General features: G+C 39.1%; 1 protein-coding gene across 1 annotated transcript; it reads right to left on the bottom strand.

Moving 5' to 3' along the window:
- Window positions 1–15,209: 15,209 nt before the first annotated feature.
- Window positions 15,210–16,674, bottom strand: FTMT (ferritin mitochondrial). Its single transcript, XM_032849384.1, has one exon. It carries the CDS (start codon window positions 16,585–16,587, stop codon window positions 15,859–15,861), a length of 729 nt encoding a protein of 242 aa, XP_032705275.1. The 5' UTR covers window positions 16,588–16,674; the 3' UTR covers window positions 15,210–15,858.
- Between the last annotated feature and the right edge of the window lie 5,904 nt (window positions 16,675–22,578).

The following is a 22,578-nucleotide window of genomic DNA, read 5'->3' as shown; positions in this document are numbered from 1 at the left end:
GGCAGGCAGAGAGAGAGGGGGAAGCAGGCTCCCTGCTGAGCAGAGAGCCTGATGTGGGGCTTGATCCCAGGACCCTGAGATCATGACCTGAGCTGAAGGCAGAGGCTTAACCCACTGAGCCATCCAGGTGCCCCTCATCTTTTGCACTTTTGATGTTGTGAAATATCTCCAAAAGTTTTTTTCATGGGAAGTCTTTCCCTGACCCCCCTCTCGTGTCACTTCTCCATCATATCTTCAGTCATGTCATTATAACTGCTCATTTAGGTCCATAAATTCTATTTACACCCAATTTTTCTTCCAGCAGTATTGCATTTTTACTTCTTTGTGATACTTTCATCGTTTGACCAGTACTCTCTTTGGATTATCCAGTTACCAAATGTTACCTGGGTTTGTCACCGAGAAACTGGCAGGGGTGGCAAAGCAACTTTATGGTTCTCTGTCTGAAAGTAAACTGGGAAGCAGATGCACAGTGATCAATCGCAAACCAACTTTGAAAGAAGTAACATGACTGGTAACTGATCATGATGTGCATCTGTTACTTATATAGTGCTTTGTGGGTTAAAGACTTAACTCCCAAGTGTGTTCTTGGTGCAGGGTGCTCAGAGTAAATATACCATGGTAAATGAAATTTGAACCATGTTGCTGATGAACTTGTTATTTAACTACACTGTGGTAACTGAAATTCATGCATGTTGGAACAATGGAAGTGAGGACAGCATTATATTTCAACAATGGCTAAGGAAAGCAAACAAACAATTTTGGGAAATGCCTGAGGCTAGATAAAAGATGGAGAAATATGAGTCCTCCTCTAACTTGTATTTGGATTATTTCTTAATTTAATGAGAGAATACAGTATGGAGAAATGTTAGCATATGTGTGCTGCTTAGAGGTGAGGAAAATTAATAAGAGCTCCTATTTATTTGCTATATTTAAATTTTATGTTATTTTGTTAAAGGTGATAATTTGGGGGCACCTGGGTGGCTCAGTCGATGAAGCATCTGCCTTTGGCTCAGGTCATGATCCCAGGGTCCTGGGATCTAGTCACGCGTTGGGTTCCCGGCTCTGTCTCTCCCCAGGTTGTGCGCCCTCTTTCTCCCAGACAAATAAAGAAATAAAACCTTTAAAAGAAAAAAAAAGGGTGATAATTTTGAGGGGTTAAAATTTCAAGAGCTACGGGTGACTCTACATTGAGCCCTTTCCTGGCTTCCAGTTTCCTTTGATTGAGGGTGACTGACATGACGCTCCCAGAGATAGTCTCTGCATATACAAGCAGTTACATTCACAAACACACTCACATCATTTTGTCCCCTTTAAAACACCAGTTCTAAGCAACTAATATCTATTGAGCATTTGCGATGTACCAGACAATATGCTGAACTTTGTATGCTTTGTTTTATTTAATCCCCCAATAACCTTTGAGGTAGGCTGTCACTCTGCAGAGGAAATTCAGACTCTGCGAGTTTAACTTCCTTTCCCCAAATCATGCAGCTGCTCTCTGGTGAAGCAGCTGTTCTCACCTAGGTGTTCTGAATTCTCAAATGCAGGCTCCTAATGACTGGACAACACCATCTAGGATCTGTGTGTAGGTCATGTAGTAGTGTTTTAGTCCTGTAAAAGCCCTTTTATGGTCCTAGAAATTCTTTTTGCTAATTCAACCTGTGATAATACAGTGCTCAGGGGTTTCGGGAGAGACTTAAGTATTTCCAAAAGCATTAGCTCTCTCTGTCTCTCTCAGGAGACTGTTTGGCTACCATCTGTACTGGGAAATTGGCCAGGTTGCTTGGAAGGAGCCCAAACCTGAGTACATGTCTCTGATCTGTTCTGCACTGCCAGGCAGTCCCACTCCTTTTTGGGCATTAGTATTCTGTCAGACTCTCAGCAAGCGTGTATGTCTGTGTGTGTGTGAGTGTGTGCATGTACCTGTCATATTTGTTCACTTATTCACTTAAAAACAATTGTATCTATTAAGTGTCTTGATCTTGCACAAAGAAATAGAAAGCTTAGAAAAGGCAGCAACATACCAGTGATTGCCTGTGCACCTTTCTGATTTCCTAAGCTGTGTGCTGCTTGACAAATAGTCTGTTGTAAGCAGAGACACTACTGTTGTCAGTTCTGGTTAGCATTTGTGCATGTTTCCTAGTTGTCTGCTTCCTGAATGCACCTCTTGGTGCACTCGTAGAAGAAGTGGACCAAGAGTGTCTCATGAAGAAGTCTGTGTTTCTGTCTTTTCTGCACTATGCATGTGTCTCACATTTCTTTGTTACCTTGAGTGTGCTCCGTGTCTTCTCTGCTCCTCTTCTCTGAGGGTGGAAAGCCTGAGGGTGAAGTTCAAATTTTTTAAAAGTCAAGTGGACTTTTCTTGGCTTCAGGAACTCTGGGTCAAAATTCAGTAAGAGATGTACACACACACACACACACACACACACACACACACACACACAGTTCTAGGATATCTTGGCATGTAGATTAAGTGCTTCCCCAAGAAAGCTCTGCCCTTTCAAATGAACCATACAAAATCTGAACATGGAAGGATAATGATTTTCAAGAGTTAGTGTTAGGGGAAGTATGCTGTATTTTCCTGCAAGTCAGAGGGCCTGGGATCTTGGCATCCTGGGTGTTTGTGCTCAAGAGTAATACAATCCAACATGACTGTTAGGGGTTTGGAGCCATATCTTTCTGTGTACTAGATTTTTGTTTAGAAATCTAACCTCCATTTGGCCCAACTCCAGAAATTTGTTTATTGATTTGGGAAAGCTCCAGTCTTTGTTTGAAATTAGGAAGAATAAAGATTATGTCCCATCTGTAAAATAACTTATATTATTTTTGCAATTGTATCTGAGAAATAAAGTTAATTAAAATATTTTTATATAGAGGCAGCTATGTCTCAGTAGATGATCTCATTTGCTACTTTGTTTAAAAGTTTGAGCTCACCCAATATAAGCACCCTCACTTGGCCCTCTTCTCCTTTCAAAATCTAGGTCACTTCCTCCCTCTTGTAGGATTTTGGTTTGGGAAGATGTATCCGACCAGGCCCCATACCTGAGCTCTTCTTTTCATTCTCCTTTCTCCCCTGGAACCTCATTCTATCACTTGCTTCTCAAGTCCTTTCTTTTCTTCAGCTCCTTTCCTCATGCTGACACACTCACAGGCACCATGTACCCTCTTGCACCCTCATTACTTAAAGAAGAAAAAATTTTCAAAAGAGCATTCTGTATTCTTCACCTCATTTCCCTTCACCATGAACCTGGCTCTCTATCACCACCTCCGCTGAAGCCATTATTCCAAAAGAACCACTCACTTACTGACTGCCAACTCTCTGCCCTTTCAGCCCATAAACTCATTAGGCTCTGTGACATTTGATGGAATTTCTTCTCTTACAGTTTCCAGGATGAGTGGTTTTGGGGTTTGTTTGTTTGGGTTTTTTTTTTTTTTCAGTCTTGTTATTTTTGTTCCTTTTCTGTAACCTATTAAGGGTTCCTTATATAATCGCCCTTAGCTATAGAGCTCCCCCAATTTCTACTTTTCTTCATTTGGACTTTCTCCTGGGTCTGTCTTTTCTCTCATCTTTGTTGCTTCAGCCTTTTCACATTTTCACTTACTATCTCCATACGGACAACTTCCCAATTCGCTTTCCCGACACTAATTTTTTGAAAGATGAAGTCCAGCACTTCCAACATGCTTCTGGATGTCTTCGCTCACCCATTCACACTCATGGAGAAACTACTAAGACATAAGAATGGCACTGGAATGTGGAGACAGTAGTGAATGGAACAAAGTCCCTGTCCCACAGAGCTTGCGTCAAGAATAAGACAAGAAAGCATAACCAAATCAACCATGTGTCAGGTGGTGACAAGTGCCACGGAGAACAGCAAGTCCTATCAGAGGAAAGAATGACAGGACATGTGGTGAGTAATTAAGGTTGAATAATAAGGAAAGTCTCTCTGTAAAATGCCCCTAGAGCAGAACTCTGAAGGAAGTGAAAGTGGGAGCCATGTTCACACGTGGGAGCAAAGTATTTCCAACAGAGAGAATAGGCCCTGAGGTACAAGGAGGCAAATGTGACTGGAGTACAGTGAAGAAAAAATGTTCTCTCTCTCTCTTTCTGTGTCTTTACAGATAGTGATACCTGAGAAGGGAAAAGAGAGAGAGAGAACATACATAATACCTCTTTGATGTTATTATTTATATATTTATGTGTGCACGAAATCTTATAATCTTACCACTTACACTCTCATACATACACACATCTCTCTCTCTCTATGTATATACGTACATATATGTAACTGTATCTCTAAATGTGTAACATATTAGCAGCTCAAATTACACAGGGCATTGTAGGGCACAGTAAGGATTCGGACTTTGATTCCAGATGAGAACAGAAGCCATTAAAGGGTTTTGAGCTGAGAAGTAACAGGATTGTTTGTAGATTTACAAAGTTCACTTTGGCTGCTTTGTGGAGAAAGGATTCTTTGAGCCCCAGTGTGTAAGCAGTGAGAGCAGTCAAGAGTAAAATGTAATAATGCAGAAAAAGAAGATGGAAGCTTATACCAAAGTGGCAGTGAGGAAGATTTTTAGAAGTGGTAAGGATGTATTTTGAAGGAAGACCTGATAAGATTTGCTGAGGACTGGTGTACAGTATGAGAGTAAGAGAGTAGTCAGAAATGACTAGGCTTTAGAAACCAATAGAATGGACTTTCCATCTATCATGAAACAAAAGACTTTGAGTTCAACGGGTAGTGGAGGTTGGTGAAGTTATGTTTGGAACATGTTAAATATGAGATGTCTTTTAAACATCTGAAGGGAGAGGCGCCTGGGTGGCTCAGTAGGTTAAGCCTCTGCCTTCGGCTCAGGTCATGATCTCAGGGTCCTGGGATCAAGCCCCGCATTGGGCTCTCGCTCAGTGGGAGCCTGCTTCCCCCTTTCTGCCTGCCTCTCTGCCTACTTGTGATCTCTCTCTCTCTGTCAAACAAATAAATAAAATCTTTAAAAAAGTAAACATCTGAAGAGAAATATCACTTAAATATTTATACATATATGTACAAAATGTGTGTATTTTGAGTATAGTTGACACAATGTTACATTAGTTTAAGAAGTACAACGTAGTGATTTGACAAGTTTGTACATTATGCTGTGCTCCCCAGTGTAGCTACCATCTGTCCCATCACATCGCTATTATAATATCAATGACTGTACTTCTTATGCTGTGTCCTTTATTCTTATGACTTATTCAGTTCATGACTGGAAGCCTGCATCTCCCACTCCTCTTTACCCATTTGTCAATCCCCCTACTCACCTCCCCCCAGCAATGATCAATTTGTTCTCTGTATTGATAGGTCTGATTCTGCTGTCTGCTTTTCATTTGTTTATTCATTTGTTTTGTTTTTAGATTTCATTTATGACTAGAATCATATGGTATTTGTCTTTCTTAGTCTTACTTATTTATTTCACTTTGCATAATATACTCTAGGTCCATCCAGGTTGTCTCAAGTGGCACAATCTCATCCCTTTTCATCCCTTATAATATTCCTGTATATAAGCGCGTGCACACACACATACACCACACACCACATTTTCTTTATCCATTTGTCTATTTCTTTAAACTTTTTCTTTATCCATTTGTCTATTGATAGATATTTAGGTTGCTTCCATATCTTGGCCATTGTAAGTAATACTGCAATAAAAACATAGGAGTGCATATACCTTTTTGAATTAGTATTTTCATTTCTTTAGTAAATACCCAATAGTAGAATTACTGGATCATATGGTAACTCTATTTTTAGTTTTTTTTTTTTTTCAGAAATATCCACACTGTTTTCCATAGTGGCTGTACCAATTTACATTCCTACCAACAGTGCATGAGGGTTCTTTTTTTTTTTTTTCCACATCCTCACCAACACTTGCTATTTCTTACCATTTTGATTTTAGCTGTTCTAACTGTTGTAAGGTAATATCTCATTGTGGTTTTGATGGGCATCTCCCTGATGATGAGTGATGTTGAGCATCTTTTCATGTGTCTGTTGACCATGTATGGCTTCTTTGGAAGAATGTCTATTCAAGACCACTGCCCATTTTTATTTTTTTATTTTTTCAACGTATATACCTTTATTAGGAAATAAGCCAAAGACCTAAAATTAAGGCCTTTTAGGGATGTTGGTCCTGTACATTGATGCCCGTGGTGTCCCCTAACCATGGAGGATGCTGGCCAACCCTGAATTCTGCGGCCAGGACAAGAAAGGTTAAACAGAGGGTCTGCCCATTTTTAAATCTGATTGTTAAATTTTTTGGGTGTTGAGTTGTGTACTTAGATAGATAGAATATATATATATATATATATATATATATATTCCAAGATATATGTATCTTGTTGGCCAAGATATATATATATAATATCTTGGATAGCTATCTATCAAGATAATATATATATCTTGGATATTAAACCCCTTATTAGATATATACAAATATCTTCTTCCATTTAGCACTTTGTCTTTTTGTTTTCTTGATGGTTTCCTTTTCTGTGCAAATGATTATATTCTGATGTAGTCCCAATAATTTATTTTTGCTTTTGCTTCCTTCCTTTAGGAAAAAATATCCAGAAAATTGTTGCTGTGGCCAATGTCAGAGACGTTTCTGCCTGTGCTCTCTTCTAGGACTTTTTATGGTTTCAGGTTTCACATTTAGGTCTTTATCATATTTTGAATTTATTTTTGTGTATGGTGTAAGAAAGTGCTCCAGTTTTATTCTTTTATGTGTAGCTGTCTGGTTTCCCCAGCACCATCTGTTATAGACACTGTCTTCCCCATTGTATGTTCTTGCCTCCTTTGTTATAGATTAATTGACCATATAAATGTGGGCTTATTTCTAGAGTCTCAATTCTTTTCTACTGATCTGTGTGTCTATTTCTGTGCCAGTGCCAGTATCAGACTGTTTTGATGACCACAGCTTTGTATTATATCTTGAAATCTGGGATTGTGATACCTTCAGCTTTGTTCTTTCTCAGGATTGCTTTGGCTATTCGGGGGTCTTCTGTGGTTCCATACAACATTTTAGTGTTATTTGTTCTAGTTTTATGAAAAATGCTGTTGGTATTTTGATGGGGATTGAATTAAATCTGTAGGTTGCTTTGGACAGTATGGACATTTTAACCATATTGGTTTTCTCAGTCCATGAGAATGGGATATCTTTCCATTTGTTTGTGTCATCTTCAATTTCTTTTGTCAGTGTTTTAAAGTTTTTGGAGTACAGGTCTTTCAACTCTCTTGTTCACTTTATACCTGATATTTTATTCTTTTTGGTGCAATTCTAAAGAGTGTTGTTTTTTAAATTTCTTTTTCTTCTACTTTATTATTAGTGTATGGAAATGGTACTAATTTCTGGGTATTAATTTGGTATCCTGCCATTTTTCTGAATTCATTGATATTTCTAGTAGTGTTTTGGTGGCGTCTTTAGGATTTGCTCTGTACAGTATCATGTCATTTGCAAATAGGGACGGTTTAACTTCTTTACCAATATGGATGCCTCTTCTTTTTTCTTCTTATCTGATTGCTGTGTCTAGAACTTCTAGTAGAATGGGTACCCTTGTCTTTATTCCTGATCTCAGAGGGAAAGCTTTCAGAATTTCACCATTTGAGTGTGCTGTTAGCTGTGGGTTCATATGTGATTTCTATCATGTTTAAGTATATTCCTTCTAACCACACTTTCTTGAGAGTCTGTATCATGAATAATGTTGATTTTTGTTAAATGGTTTTTCTTCATGTGTTGAGATAATAATGTGATTTTTATCCTTTGTTTTGTTGATGGGGTGTATGATATTGATTGATTTGCAAATATCCAATCATCCTTGTATTCTGGGAATAAATCCCATCTGATGGGGTGAATGACATTTTTAATATATTATTGTATGTGATTTTCTAATATTTTGTTGAGGATTTTTTCATCTTTGTTCATCAGATGTACTAGCCTTACTTTGTTTATTTGTTTGTGTGTTTTGTGGTGTCTTTGTTGTTGGTATTGGTAATGTTTGGTAAAATATCATAGGATGCATTTGAAAGCTTTCCTTCCTTTTTTATTTTTTGGAATAGTTTGAGGAGATAGGTATTAATTCTTCTTTACATGTCTGGTAGAATTCACTTTTGATCCATCTGGTCCTGGTCTTCATTTTTTAGTATTTTTTGATTACAGATTCACTTTTGTTACTTGTAATCAGTCTGTTCAGGTTTTCTAATTCTTCCTTGTTCAGTTTTGGAAGATTATATACTTCTAGGAATTTATCCACTTCTTTTAGATTGTTCAATTTTTTAGCATATTATTTTTCAGAGTATTCTCTTATAATTTTTTTTAAAGATTTTATTTATTTATTTGACAGACAGAGATCACAAGTAGGCAGGGAGGCAGGCAGAGGGAGAGGGGGAAGCAGGCTCCCTGCTGAGCAGACAGCCCAAGACGGGGCTCGATCCCAGGACCCCAAGATCATAACCTGAGCTGAAGGCAGAGGCTTAACCCACTGAGCCATCCAGGCACCCTCTTATAATCCTTTGTATTTCTGTGTTGTCAGTTGTTGATTCTCCTCTTTCATTTCTGGTTTTATCTATTTGGGTCCTTTCTATTTTTTTTTTTTTTTCCTTAATGAGTCTGGCTAAAGATTTGTCACTTTTGTTTATCTTTTCAGAAAACCTGCTCTTGGTTTCATTGATTTTTTTTTTCTCTTGTTTTAATCTCGGTGACATTTATTTTTACTGATTTTATTATTTCACTTCTTTCACTCACCTTGGGCTTTTTTTCCTGGTCCCTTTTGGTGAAATAATAAATTGTTTATTTGAGCTTTTTCTTGTTTCTTGATATAGGCCTGTATTGCTATGTACTTCCCTTTTAGAACTTCTTTCACTGTGTCCCAAAGATTTGGACTGTTGTGTTTTCCTTTTCATTTGTTTCCAAATATTTTAAAATTTCTTCTTTGATTTTGTCATTGACCGACTGGTTGTTTAGTATCATGTCTAGTCTCCACAAGTTTGTGTTTTTTCCAGTGTTTTCTTGTTATTTATTTCTAATTTCATAGTGTTGAGGTTGGAAAAGATGCACAGTATGATTTCAATCTTCTTAAATTTATTGAGGGTTATTTGTGACATAATATGTGATATATTCTGGAAAATGTTCACTGTGCACTTGAAAAGAATGAATATTGTGTCATTTTTGGATGGAATGTTCTGTACATATCTGTTATGTACATTTGGTCCAATGTGTCAATCAATGATACTGTTTCCTTAGTGATTTTTCCATCTGGATTATCCATCTGTTGATGTAAGTGAGGTGTGAAGGTCCTTTACTTTATTACCATGAGTTTCTCTCTTTTTGTCCATTAATGGTCGCTTTATGTATTTAGATGTTCCAGGGTTGGGTGCATAGATACTTACAATTGTTATATCCTCCTGTGGGATCGATCCCTTTATCATTGTGTAACGCCATTCTTTGTCTCTTGTTACAGTCTTTGTTCTAAAATCCATTTTGTCTGATATAAGTATTGTTACCCTGGCTTTTTTTTTTTTTTTTGCACTTTCATGTGCATGTTGAATATTTTTCCATCCTTTCACTTTCAGTCTGTACGTGTCCTTACGTTTGAGAGAAGTTTCTTGTAGGCAACATGTTTTTTAATCCATTATTTAATCCATTTATTTAATCCATTCTGTCACCCTGTGTCCTCTGATTGGAGCATTTAGACCATTCACATTTCAAGTAATTATTGATAGATCTGTACTTACCGGCATTCTAAAATTTGTTTTCTGGTTGTTTTTGTAGATCTTGTTCATTCCTTTCTTCTCTTGCTCTCTTTATTTGTGGTTGATGAGTGTCTGTAGTGCTACTTTTGACTTGCTTTCTTTGTGTGTCTCTCATAGGCTTTGGGTTTGTGATTACCGTGAGTTTTATATGTAACATCCAAAGTAAATAGCAGGCTATATTAATTTGATGACCATTTAAGTTCAAACACATGCTTAAAAAAATACTAAAAGGAAAAGGAAACAAAATTTTTTCCCTTTTCTTTTTTCTTCTTTTCCCTTTTTATTCTCTCATCCTCGTTTTATGTGTATGTTGTCATATATTCCATTTTTGTATTCATAATTTTCTTATGTCTAATTAGGGCCATTTGTTTTCCACTTAAAGAAGCTCCTTTTAAGATTTTCTGTAAGGCTAGTTTAGAGGTGATAAACTCCTTTAACATTTGTCTGGGAAAATTTTTTTCTTTTTTTTATAATTCTGAATTATAACCTTGCCAGACAGTGTATTTTTGGTTTCAGGCTTTTTGTTTTTTTGTTTTGTTTGGTTTGGTTTGGTTTGTTTGTTTTTTTCTCCTTTCAGCACTTTGAATAGATCATGTCCTTCCTCTCTGGCCTACAAACTTACTGCTGGAAAATCAATTGATAGCCTAATGGGGTTTCCCTTGTACATAAACTTTTTCTTCTCTTGATGCTCTTAAAAGTCTCTCTTTATCTTTCATCTTTGACGTTTTAATTATAATGTGTTGTGATAATGGACTTCCTAAGTTCATCTTGTTTGGAACCTTCTGTGCTTCTTGAACCTGAACATCTACTTCTTTCCCTAGGTTAGGAAAGTTTTTAGTTATTATTTCTTCAAATAAGTTTTCTACACTTTTCTTTTTCTCTTTCTCTTCTGGGACCCTTGTAAAGCGAATGTTTGTTTGCTCAGTGTTGTCCAAGAGATATTTTAACCTCTCTTCAATTTAAAAATTCCTTCCTTATTTTGCTGTTCAGCCTGTGTGCCATTATTTTCCTGTCTTCTACATCACCATGTTCTTCTGCATCCGCTAACTATTGATTCCCTCTGGTGTGTTTATTTCAGTTATTGTATTCTTCAACTCTCATCAGTTCTTTTTTATATTTTCTATCACTTTACTGAAGTTCTCACTGAGCTCGTCCACTCTTTCTCCAGTGCAGTATCTTTAAGATCATTACTTTAAATTCTTTATCAGGCATTTGATTATCTCTCCTTCATTTTGTTCTTTTTCTGAGGTGTTTTCTTGTTCCTTCTTTTGGAACATATTCCTCTTTCTTCCCATTTTGCTTGGCCTTTTGTTTGTTTCTGTGGATTAGGTGGAACAGCTACTTCTGTTAAGTTTGAAGGAATGGTCTTGTGTATGGTATCCTATATACAGACTGGATGCCTGGTGACTTTTCCTGGCTGGAGCTGTGGCTCTGTATGCTAGTTACTCTTTGAAACTGTGGGTTTTTTAATAAAAAGAAGAACTATAATAATAATAATAATAATAATAATAATAAAATAACAAAGGAAAGAAAAAAGTTAAGGAAAAGAAAAAAAAGAGGAAAAAAAGAACAAAGAAGAGGAAAATCCAAAAAGAACAAAAAGAAAAAAAAGAAGGAAAATTTTTAAGAAATCATCTTAAAAATAAAAATAATAAATTTTTAAAAACTAAAAAAACCCAAAACCCAAAACTCGGTGTGTGACCCAGGCTGGTGTGGGTTTGTTGTCAAGCCCTGAGTTTGCTATAGTTCTAAGCTCTGTGTGTGACCAGACCCACTAGTGATGATGGCGTCCAGACCCTGCTGGACAGTCTAGGCTTTTTTTTTTTTTTTAAGATTTTATTTATTTATTTGACAAAGATCACAAGAAGGCAGAGAGGCAGGCAGAGAGAGAGGAGGAAGCAGGCTCTCTGCCAAGCAGAGAGCCAGATGTGGGGCTCCATCCCAGGACCCTGAGATCATGACCTGAGCAGAAGGCAGAGGCTTAACCCACTAAGCCACCCACGTGCCCTTGCAGTCTAGGCTTTTAAGGCAGAATGGGAACCCAAACTGTGTGCTTCTCCAGTCCCTCTAGCCTAGACAGTGTTCCCACAGCTACTCCCCCATTTGGCAGAATTCTAGTGTTGTCTTTTTTACATGCTAGTAACTCTCAAACTGTGGCTTTTTTTTTTTTTTTTTCTATGCCCAAGGACAGAGGACTCTGTTCCCAGTCCCTCAGTCCTATTCCTCCCCAACTACCATTCTCAGTATCTGGAATGGGAATCACCCTTGTTATGGTGTCTCTGTCTCTCTTGCTATTCTCTTGTCATTTTCTCTACCTTTGTAGTTCAGTAGCTGTTCAGTTTGCTGTTTAGTCAGTTCTTTGGGAAGAATTATTCCATAAATAGCTGTAATTTGGTGTGTGTCATGGAGGAGCTGAGTTCGGGGTTTTCCTACATTGCCTTGTTGGACGGGAATCCAGTAGATAGATATTTAAATGGAAGTCACAGGACTGGATGAGATCTTTAAAGAGCAAGTATAGATGAAGAGGGAGAAGAGACCCAGATGTGAGGACAGAATTCTGGAGCCCTCTAGTATGTAAAGTTCGGGAAGATGAGGGGCAATTAGAAATGGAGACAAACAACAGTGAGTGAGTGTTTTAGGAGTGAAAGGACAAGTTCTGCTAGCTGGCTGAGGGAACAAAAAGCACTAGATTTATCATCAAGGAGGTCACTGATGATCCCGATGGAAAAATAGTGGTTGGTGTGGTGGCAAACAGTGAACACAGACTTACTTGCCGGGGGCCCAAGAGAAAACAGAATAAATATGGCCAGGAAGCAGAAATAACTTTTTCAAGAAGTTTTGTTGTAAAAGAGAGCTAAGTAGCGGGTGATAGCTTAGTGTTTGCTGGAGGGAATGTTAGTCCATAGGTGGCTTTAAAGAAAAAGATAAAGGAGAAATAACATCATCTTTGCTTCTCATGGGAACCAATCAGTAGAACGGGCAAAATTTATGATACTAGTGAAAGCATAATTATAGGTGTGATGTCCTCATGTCTTTCAGTAAGTGTGAGGGTTGGGACTCAGGACACCATGGGCAGTGGGTTTTAGGAAGTAGCATAGATCCTTCAACCAGGGTAGCAGAACAGAATGCTTTGCATGTTAATATAAAGGCAAACATGAGATCAATTCAATGATAAGAAAGTGTGAGGTTCTCCTGGGATTCCTTCTAAATTCTCAGAGTATTATCAACAGACAGTGGGGAGCTGGAGGAGACAGAGCAGGGAGATGAGAATGTGTCAAAGAATTGCCTGGGACAGGGGCGCCTGGGTGGCTCAGTGGGTTAAAGCCTCTGCCTTCAGCTCAGGTCATGATCCCTGGGTCCTGGGATCAAGCCCCACATCGGTCTCTCTGCTCAGCAGGGAGCCTGTTTCCTCCTCTCTCTGACTGCCTTTCTGCCTACTTGTAATCTCTGTCTGTCAAATAAATAAATGATATCTTGAAAAAGAAAAAGAAAAAAAAATTGCCTGGGACAATGGCTATTGTATGTTTCTGACAGCAACAGAATAAGAAGTACCACTATGGGAGGTAAATACCTGAACACAGGTGCACACCCACACCCACAAGAATTTCAGGAGATATTACCCTTGCTTCCCTTACTTTGACTTCTCTTCAAATCTGTTTTATTAACAAAAGGTGGATAGTGACTCACTAAATAATGTCTTGACACACTAATGGGTTGCAGTCTGCAGTTTGGAAAACACTCATCCAGAAGAACTGAAGAGGAAGTTTTCTGAAGAGATGTAATAGGATTATGCGAAGCACAATAAACCAATTTAAGGATAGAAGGTAAAGTGAGGCCAGTGCCCTTAATCAAAAGCAAATCATTATGTATTCTCCACACCCAATTGTTCCTCCTGTCTGAGATCCCTTTTTATTCTCAGGTCCTCTTCTCCAGTAACACAAGTCTGAGATCTATCAGTTTGCTTTTTGTACCCCATATCTATAACTCTCTGTATTCAGTCCTTTGCAAAATTTAAAAGGTTCTGCCTGTACTCTCATCAGCATCTCTTTGTTTCTGTTTCCATTGATTTTGCCATGGTTCAGGCCCTTCCTGCTTTCTCTCCACCTTTTTACTTTTCTTATTATGATAATACCATAATGCGTGTCCATGATAAAAAATTTATTTTAAAAAGACAAGTAGCTACAGAAAATAAATATCCAAAACAATCTCACTAAGAGGTCATCTAGCTTCATTTGTCGGTATATATACTTACGTTTGGGGCACATATATATTACTTTTCCTGTATTTGTCTCTATACAGTTCTATAATGTAACCCCGTCTTATGCTTGTTTTTAAGAAAGCACATTGTGGATTTCTGCTCACATTATGATGTGTTTGGCAAAATCATATTTAATAGCTGTAGGGCATTCCATGTATGGTATTTTAATCTAAACCATTTTGTTGAGTCTGTGCAGTCATGTGCATGAGCCTCTCAGATCTGGGACTGCGGGGAGCACAATTTGCCAGGGACCCCTGCTGCTGTGCTTGAAAATCGATTCATCTCTTAGCTTGTTGCAAGCCTGCACTTCCCAGTCAATAACTGAGCTCCGGAAATGTACTTAGGCAGGCCCATTTCTGGGAGACCTGGGATTCCTCTGATGAGCAGCTCTGGCTTTTGGTTCTCCCAGACAGCCTTGCAGAAGGTTGCTTAGAGCCAGGCACCAGGATCCTCTCTTCTTCCTTTAGGATCAGACTTGCATGGGGTCTAGGGGCTCTCCCTGCTTCTCCTAGGTCCTTTCCCATTTTCTCTCAAGGGTGTTTCTGTTTTCCCTAAAACATTTCTTACACATTTAATCCCATCTTGACATGTTTCTCAGAGGACAAAACGAACACAGACATTTGGGTTGTTCTCCAGTTTCTATTCTATACAACTGAACTTCTGATGGCTCAGCTCTTAGTATAGCATTCTTCTGCTGAGAGCCCTTCAAAGCACTGCCATTGCTCAATAAATTAAGCCTAAGCCCCTCCTCCCCTCCTCCATGCTTGGCTCCAGCCCATCTCCCCAAACAGCACCCAGTGTTCTTAGTCCAGCCCAAGGCCTGCTGATCAAATATTCTCCCATAAATCTTCTCATGCCTCTTTCCCCCCACCCCCAAGAAAACATCTGCCTTGCTGATGCCTCCTTCATTCTGGATTCCTTCTTGATTTTTCCACCCCAATGTTTTTTCCCCTCCATTTTACAGGTCACAGAAGATTGTTTTCTGTAGTGCATTTGCTCTTTTTGGTATGTGAAAAGAGAGGCTATATAGCCCAGTGGTGATGTAGAGAGTCTCTAATCAGACAGACCTAGATTATCATTTCAAACACACACACACACACACACACACACACTACCTGCAACTGGATATATTGGGAAACACTGAGCTAAACAAAAATAATCCAAGATTTTTGTTTGTTTTTTGTTTTTAATTGCAAGACTTCCCAGAGCCCTTAAATGCTCATAGACATTGTGACTTTCCAAGGCCAGCATTGATACTTTGTGTAGCTTCTCTTAAATTTATTTGATCACAAAATCCTTTAAAAACAGATCATTGCCGGACATCACTTTTTCTTGGAACATGCTGGGAAAAGGTAAAAGCTGTCGTGGAATTTTGCTTACATGGTTTTTACAGTACTGTATATCTTCTTCAACTCGTTAGAGTTATTTGCATATTTATCTTACACATCTTCCCATTTTAGCCTTTAGTATAAGGTCTTGAAAATAACGGGCACTTGTGCAGTTGAAAATTGCAGAATTTTAGTGAAGGTTCATGGTCTGGAATAATATTTGATAACTGGAGAAAGTTTGCATCTACTCTCAGTAGCTTTTTCACAGTCTTTTTTATACCGTGGTATTGTGGGCTACCTTTCGGCTGGAAAAAATTACCTTGATATTGGACAAAAAGCCCTTGTTAATATGAGGCCAACTTCATTTTCTCTACAAGTCACTTTATTGGGACAGCATTATGGTGTATAAAGATAGAGGTTCATTTTAAGGGCAAGAAAGCAGGAGTCTGCGGACTGGGTCTTGTCACAGCCTGGGCAGTGAGGAGGGCAGCCTGTGGGTTACTTAGTTCTGATTGTTTTCATCTCCAAGGGTGTGCTTGTCAAAGAGGTACTCTGCCAGGCCAGAATCTGGAGCCCCCATCTTAGTCAAGTTTTGCACGTGGTCACCTAGTTCTTTGATAGACTTCACCTGCTCATTCAGATAGTGAGTTTCCAGGAAGTCGCACAAGTGGGGGTCACCTCTGTCTGAGGCCAGAGTGTGCAATTCGAGCAACGACTGATTCACATTCTTCTCCAAGAGCAGCGCACACTCCATGGCGTTCAGCCCGCTTTCCCAATCGTCCTGGTCTGGTTTCTTGATGTCCTGCAGGCAGATCCGGCCTCCCCGCTGGTTCTGCAGCCTCATCAGCTTTTCCGCGTGCTTGGTCTCTTCCCGGGACTGGCGAAGGAAATATCCCGCGAAGTTGTTCAGGGCCACGTCATCTCGGGAGAAGTAATAGGACATGGACAGGTACACGTAGGACGCGTAGAGCTCCAGGTTGATCTGGCGGTTGATGGCAGCCTCGGAGTCCGGGTGGAAGTTCTGGCGCACCCGGGAATGGGCGCAGGCGGGACCGGCTGGGTCCCGGGAGGAGGCGGCTGCTGCCAGCGGGCGCAGGGGGGCAGTGCGCCCGGGGCGCGAGAGGCGCCTGGAGACCCGGAGCAGCGGGAGCGCGAAGCCCCGGCGCGCGTTGCGCAGGGACACCAGCGAAGGGCTGATGTTCTTGGAGAGAAACAAGAAACAGGGCAGCATGACTCCCCTTCTTTAAAAGTGGGGAAACTGAGGCCAGGGCGGCACTGCGTGTGGCCGGACGCTAGGGGCTTCAGGTCTGAATCGGAACGCGGCCCTAAGCGACCGGCGACTGCGTCACACACACCGTTTCCCTTCCAAAGGCGCCAGGGTTCCAAGGGGAGGGCAGCCCGGACGCGTGCCCTGTCTGGGCTGGGCACAGACAGATGACAGTGACAACTCCATTAACTAAACATTGCCCCTTTCTGCCCTTGGGCGTTTGTAATGTACTATGTCATCTCAGTTCAAAATGCTGTCAAAAAAGTAGGCGCTGCGACTGGGAAAAGAAAGGAGGAACCGAGCGGCGGTCCTTGCCCTCCGTCTTTAACCTCTTTTCTGTCCAAAGCCCAAGGAGTGGGGGGAGGCAGGGCGGAGAAATAGGGTGAAACAAAAGTCTCAGCCAATTCATCTGAGCACGAGGGTCCGCAGCCAAAGTGGGTGTTTACAAATTGACTTTACGATTATTTTAAACAAACGTAGGTATGGAAAGAATTGCCAGTATAGTAGGCAAATTTTCAAGAGTCTGTACTAAGACAGTGCTTTCTTTTAGAAAGACATTTTTAAATACAAAATTCACCTTTCTTGAAAAAAAAAAAAGATACTGCAGAAAAGTAGGATGAACATATAAACTGGCTCTCAGCTTGATATTTTCCTGTCTTTCCTTCTTGCAGATACATACACTTGTGAGCGCAGCCTAACTGTGGAGAAGTTGAATCACTATGCTGTCCTGTGAAACTAATGTAACATTGTATGTCAACTAAGATAAATTTTTAAGGGGGAATGCCCAGCTTTTACTAACAGAAACTTAGAACATTGAATTCCCAGTAATTTTTCTTAGTCTCAAGAGGACAATATTCTTTTTCTTTTTTTTTTTTTAAAGATTTTATTTATTCATTTGACAGGCAGAGATCACCCGTAGGCAGAGAGGCAGGCAGAGAGAGAGGAAGGGAAGCAGGCTCCCCGCTGAGCAGAGAGCCCGATGTGGGGCTCGATCCCAGGACCCTGAGATCATGACCTGAGCCGAAGGCAGAAGCTTAACCCACTGAGCCACCCAGGCACCCCAAGAGGACAATATTCTTAGCTGAGGTGCCAGGAGACGTCAACAATATCCAGTTGCATTCTAGGACAGTAAACTGGTTCTGCTTGCTCACTGATCTTTTCGGTCATGGGATTATAAATTTGGGGTGTGACTATAATCTTTGGTGAGAAAGTGTTGAGATTCTAGTTTTTCTGGTACCTTTTCCAGGTGCCTTATCAAGTCTTATCTTTTAAATCTCGCTGTTTCTTTCATGGCATGTACGAAACATTTTTTCCGCATCTGTAAAGATCTTCACACGCCTTCAAGCTATTTGAAGATTCTTTCATATTTTCGTCCAAACTGTTGGATTTCCCTCTTCAATTGATGTTTTATTTCAGCATTGATTTTCACTGGTATTGGCAGTTTTTCAGGCACTTCTCCCAACACAGACATTGCTGTGACTTTGCAGCCCTCATCTTTCGAACACATGGCTGAGCTCCCAGAATGGGATTCTCCCTGTCCTTCCTGTTTTCACTGACAGCAGAGCCAGACTTGGCCTTCCCTTAGATGGAGGAAGAATCCTGGGTTTTCCAAAACGTTTCCTTTGGCTTTTACCCCGGACAACTGAGTCCTCTGCTCTATTGGTCATCATTTCAGAGCTGGTCTTGGGCCGCGCCATGAGTTGATCTGCCAAAATATTTTTCTTAAATAAAAAAAATAAAAAGGACAGGGCCACCTGGGTGGCTCAGTGGGTTAAAGCCTCTGCCTTCAGCTCAGGTCATGATCTCAGGGTCCTGGGATCAAGCCCCGCATGGGCTCTCTGCTCAGCGGGGAGCCTGCTTTCTCCCCTCTCTCCCTGCCTGCCTCTCTGCCTACTTGTGGTCTCTGTCTGTCACATAAATAAGTAAAATCTTAAAAATAAATAAATAAATAAATAAATAAAAACTGAAAAGTGGTCTCTGTCAAATAAATAAATAAAATCTTAAAAATAAATAAATAAAAACTGAAAAAAATTTTAGAAACGGTATTTAGTTTTAAAAGTATACTGTGATTGTACAAATGTATTGAGAAAATGAGAATTAACTCACAGAAGAAAATTCAGAAAATTTCTAATCTTTCTCTATGCAGAGAAAACCCTGGAGGGTTTTGGAGGGACGGGGTTGGGGTTTGGGTGAACCTGGTGGTGGTTATTAAGGAGAGCAAGTGTTACATGGAGCGCTGGGTGTGGTGCATAAACAATCAATCTTGAAACACTGAAAAAAATAAAATTAAATTAAAAAAATAAAATGTCGGTAGTAATTCTCACAGATAAAGTAAAAAAGACATTAAAAAAATCACAGAAACACAAAAGTAAATTTATACCTTTGTAACAGCTTTAGGGAGGTATAATTGACATAAAATAAACTGCAGATACTTGAAGTGTACAACTGGATAGGGTTTGACATAGGTATACATCTGTGAAACCATCACCAAAATCAAGAAAATGAATGCATTCATCACCTCCAAAAGTTTCCTTCTGTTCCTTTATATTTTATAATCACTCCCTCTACCTCTCTCTGCCCCATCTCATCCCAGGCATTTGCTTTGTCTCACTACTAGATTAGTTTGCATTTTCTAGAATTTCATGTAAATGGAATTGATGTGTATGTATTTCTTTTTGCTTAGTTTCTTTTGCTCAGCACAGTGGTCCTGTGATCCACTCAAAAATGTGTATTAATAGTTTTTATGGTTGAATAGCTATTCCATTGTGTAGATATACCACAATCCATTTATCCTTTTACCATCTCATGAACATTTTGCTTGTTTACTGTTTTAACTATTGAATTAAAGCTGTTAGGAACATTCCTGTACAAGTCTTTGTGTGGCTGTATGTACTCATTTCTCTTGGGTCAATACTTTATATGGAATGGCTGGGTCATATGATTAAGTATATGTTTATCTTTTTAGGAAACTTCAAATTATTTTTCCAAGTGGATGTACCATTTTGGTTTTCCATCAGCACTATGTGAGAGTTCAAGTTCCTTCATGTCATCGCAACCCTTGGTATTGTCATTTATTTAATTTTGACTTAAAACTTTAAATTTGGCCATTCTAGTCATATCGGTATACTGGTATTTGATTGTATTTTTTAATTTGCATTCTCATTATAATTAGTGATGGACGATGAGTACACAGTCTCAAGTTTCTTATCTTTGGAAAGTATATGTTCAAATCTTTTGTCTATTTTACCTGTTGGGCCATTTCTTTTCTTATGGTTCTTTGATTTCTTATGGTTGACATCAGGGTCTTTGATATTAATACTGTGTATATTCAGGTCTTCCTTCTGTTACCTTCTCTGTATTACCTTCCTAGACTTCCTTGGATGAGTCAGATTACCTTTCTAAGTCAGTTTCCTCAGTTGTAAATTCAAGATCCTACTTATTTCCATTAGATCGTTGAAAAGATTCAATAAAATAATTATGCAGAGGACTTATCACAAAGGTTGGCACAGAATAAGCACTCACAATATTCTTTAAGAGTTCTTATTGGATGGTCTCTATTAATTATTTAAAATCATCTATTTTATATTATTCAGCAGGCAATAATTATTATTATTGCATATGGAAATCCTGTATAGCTTGTAAAGTATGCTAACATGCATGATATTGTTGTTATCATATAGGGATAGTGAGGTAGAAATTCTTTTATGATATGGACAATATCAGAACTTGCAGTTTGGTAGTAAGCCCCCTGGTCTCAAAGGAACTTCTTCAAGTGCACCATAAATAGAGGTGGGTGCCTAAGATCTAGTTGCACTTGGACTCTGCTAGCAGAATGTGATTGATACACGCCAAGAAATTTTCTCACTAATTTTTGCTTTTCTCTATCCATCTTGGCTTTTATTTTCTCCAAACACTTGCAACTCCTAAAGTATAGTTCCCTAAAGAGAGGATGTGAAAATGATTCTTTAGAGCAGTATTAAATGCCAACTGCTATGACTAGTGTTTTAGTAGAAATGATGCTTTTCATATAAATGCTTATCCCCAAGGTAATAAAAAGCTTAGACTTAAATGCAAGACATGAAATGTAATGCAAAACAATGTCATAAAACACAATGCACACTTAAATATCCCATGTTAATTTGTCAAAAATGTTTCCTGTTTTGTCATGTATTTTGCTAGACTTTGAAAATGCAAGGATTTTTCCTTTAGGGACATTTTGATTTCTAGTATTCATAGTAAATTTAATGTTCTTCTACCAAAAGTACAAACTAGACCATGGCCCACCATTTTTCACAAGCCATTTCTTCCTCGGTTTTAATGGCGTCTTCTCTTCCTTGAACACCTCTCTCAGCCTTCAGGATTCTATGGTGTTCGTTCTACTCGCCCCCCCCACCCCATCCTGTCCTCCCTTCTTTTACTTCCTCACAAAATTCATCTCATCTTTTTAGGCCCCATCAAATATGTTACTTCCTTTGTAAGGTCTTCAATAACTTTATTTGGGAACAATCATTACTTTGTTGTTGTTGTTGTTGTTGTTGAAGACTTCATTTATATGGAGAGTACGTCAGTCTAACCATTTAAATTTCTTGTATTTCTTGATATGCGCACGCACATGTACATGCTTGTGTGTTGGGGGGGGTGTGCGTGTATGTGTGTGCAATGCGTGTGTGTCCTTAAGGGCACAGTTTATCATCCTACTCATTGTTTTGTTATTGAAGTATATAGTTGACCCCAATGTTACATTAGTTTCAAACGTACCGCGTGGTGATTCCGTATGCCTGTGTGTTAGGTGTGCTCACCATAAGCACAACAGCTGTCTGCCACCATACAACACTGGTACGATACCATTGACTATATTCCCTGTGATGTACCTTTCATCCCCATGACTTGTTCATTTCATGGTTGGGAGCCTGTACCTCCCACTCCCCTTCACCCATTTTGTCCCTCCTCCCTTCTCATCTGTCAACCCATTGCATTCATTTTTAAATCCTTAGTCCTGGTGCAATGCTTCTATCCTCCAAATGCACTGGGATAGGAATTTTTATTTCACGTAGCAAATTAGTTTATCCTAGTGCACATTTGTATATTATATTAGGAAATGGCTTCATTTTAAGTTATTTGAAAAGCTCTGTACTTTGCTGATTTCTTTCTCTAAAGGATTAACAATATCCTCTGTTTTCTTCTTTATAGATGCATTGAGTGAACTATTTGTTTTCTATGTGAAAATGCTTTGCCGATTGGAAATTTAAGAACTATATGAAAAGAGATTGTAATTCGCCAGATCATGTTTTGATATATGTAGTATATAGATTGTTTTTTTATAGTTTTTTAAAGCCTTTGATTTAAAAAAATATATATATATGTATATATTTATTTATTTATTTTTAAAGAGAGATCACAAGTAGGCAAAGAGGCAAGCAGAGAGAGAGAGGGGGAAGCAGGCTCCCTGCTGAGCAGAGAGCCCGATGTGGGGCTCGATCCCAGGACCCTGAGATCATGACCTTAGCCAAAGGCAGAGGTTTAATCCACTGAGCCACCCAGGCATCCAGCCTTTGATTTTAAGTACTGGATATTTTTTAGAATTTACCTACCTTAGGAAATATGTAAACAACACCCTCCACTTTCACAGTAATACAAGGGAGGAGTCATAAATAATGACAAAAAGGAAAGTTGAAAGTAACTCTACTCCTTTATACTTGTATTTGTAATGAAGATTTTTTTTTCTCCTTTTCTCATCTCTTTCTATTCTCTCTACATTCAAACATGGCTATGCAATTCTTCATCTTCATTACTGATCGTGGCCTTTCCAAACTTGCTTGCTGTTAGAAGCCTGAAATGTGACAAAGCCAGGATGGAGAAAAGTCCGCTGATCACTGGAATATAGATTATGGATTATGGATTATGCAGTTGCTGTTAATGGAGTGTCTGAGGGTTTTTTTGTTTTTCCCCCTGAGG

Source organism: Lontra canadensis, unplaced genomic scaffold (assembly GCF_010015895.1).
Source record: "Lontra canadensis isolate GAN:19392208 unplaced genomic scaffold, GSC_riverotter_1.0 scaffold226, whole genome shotgun sequence".
Taxonomy (NCBI): Eukaryota; Metazoa; Chordata; class Mammalia; order Carnivora; family Mustelidae; genus Lontra; species Lontra canadensis.
This window is presented reverse-complemented; position numbering and strand designations above follow the sequence as displayed.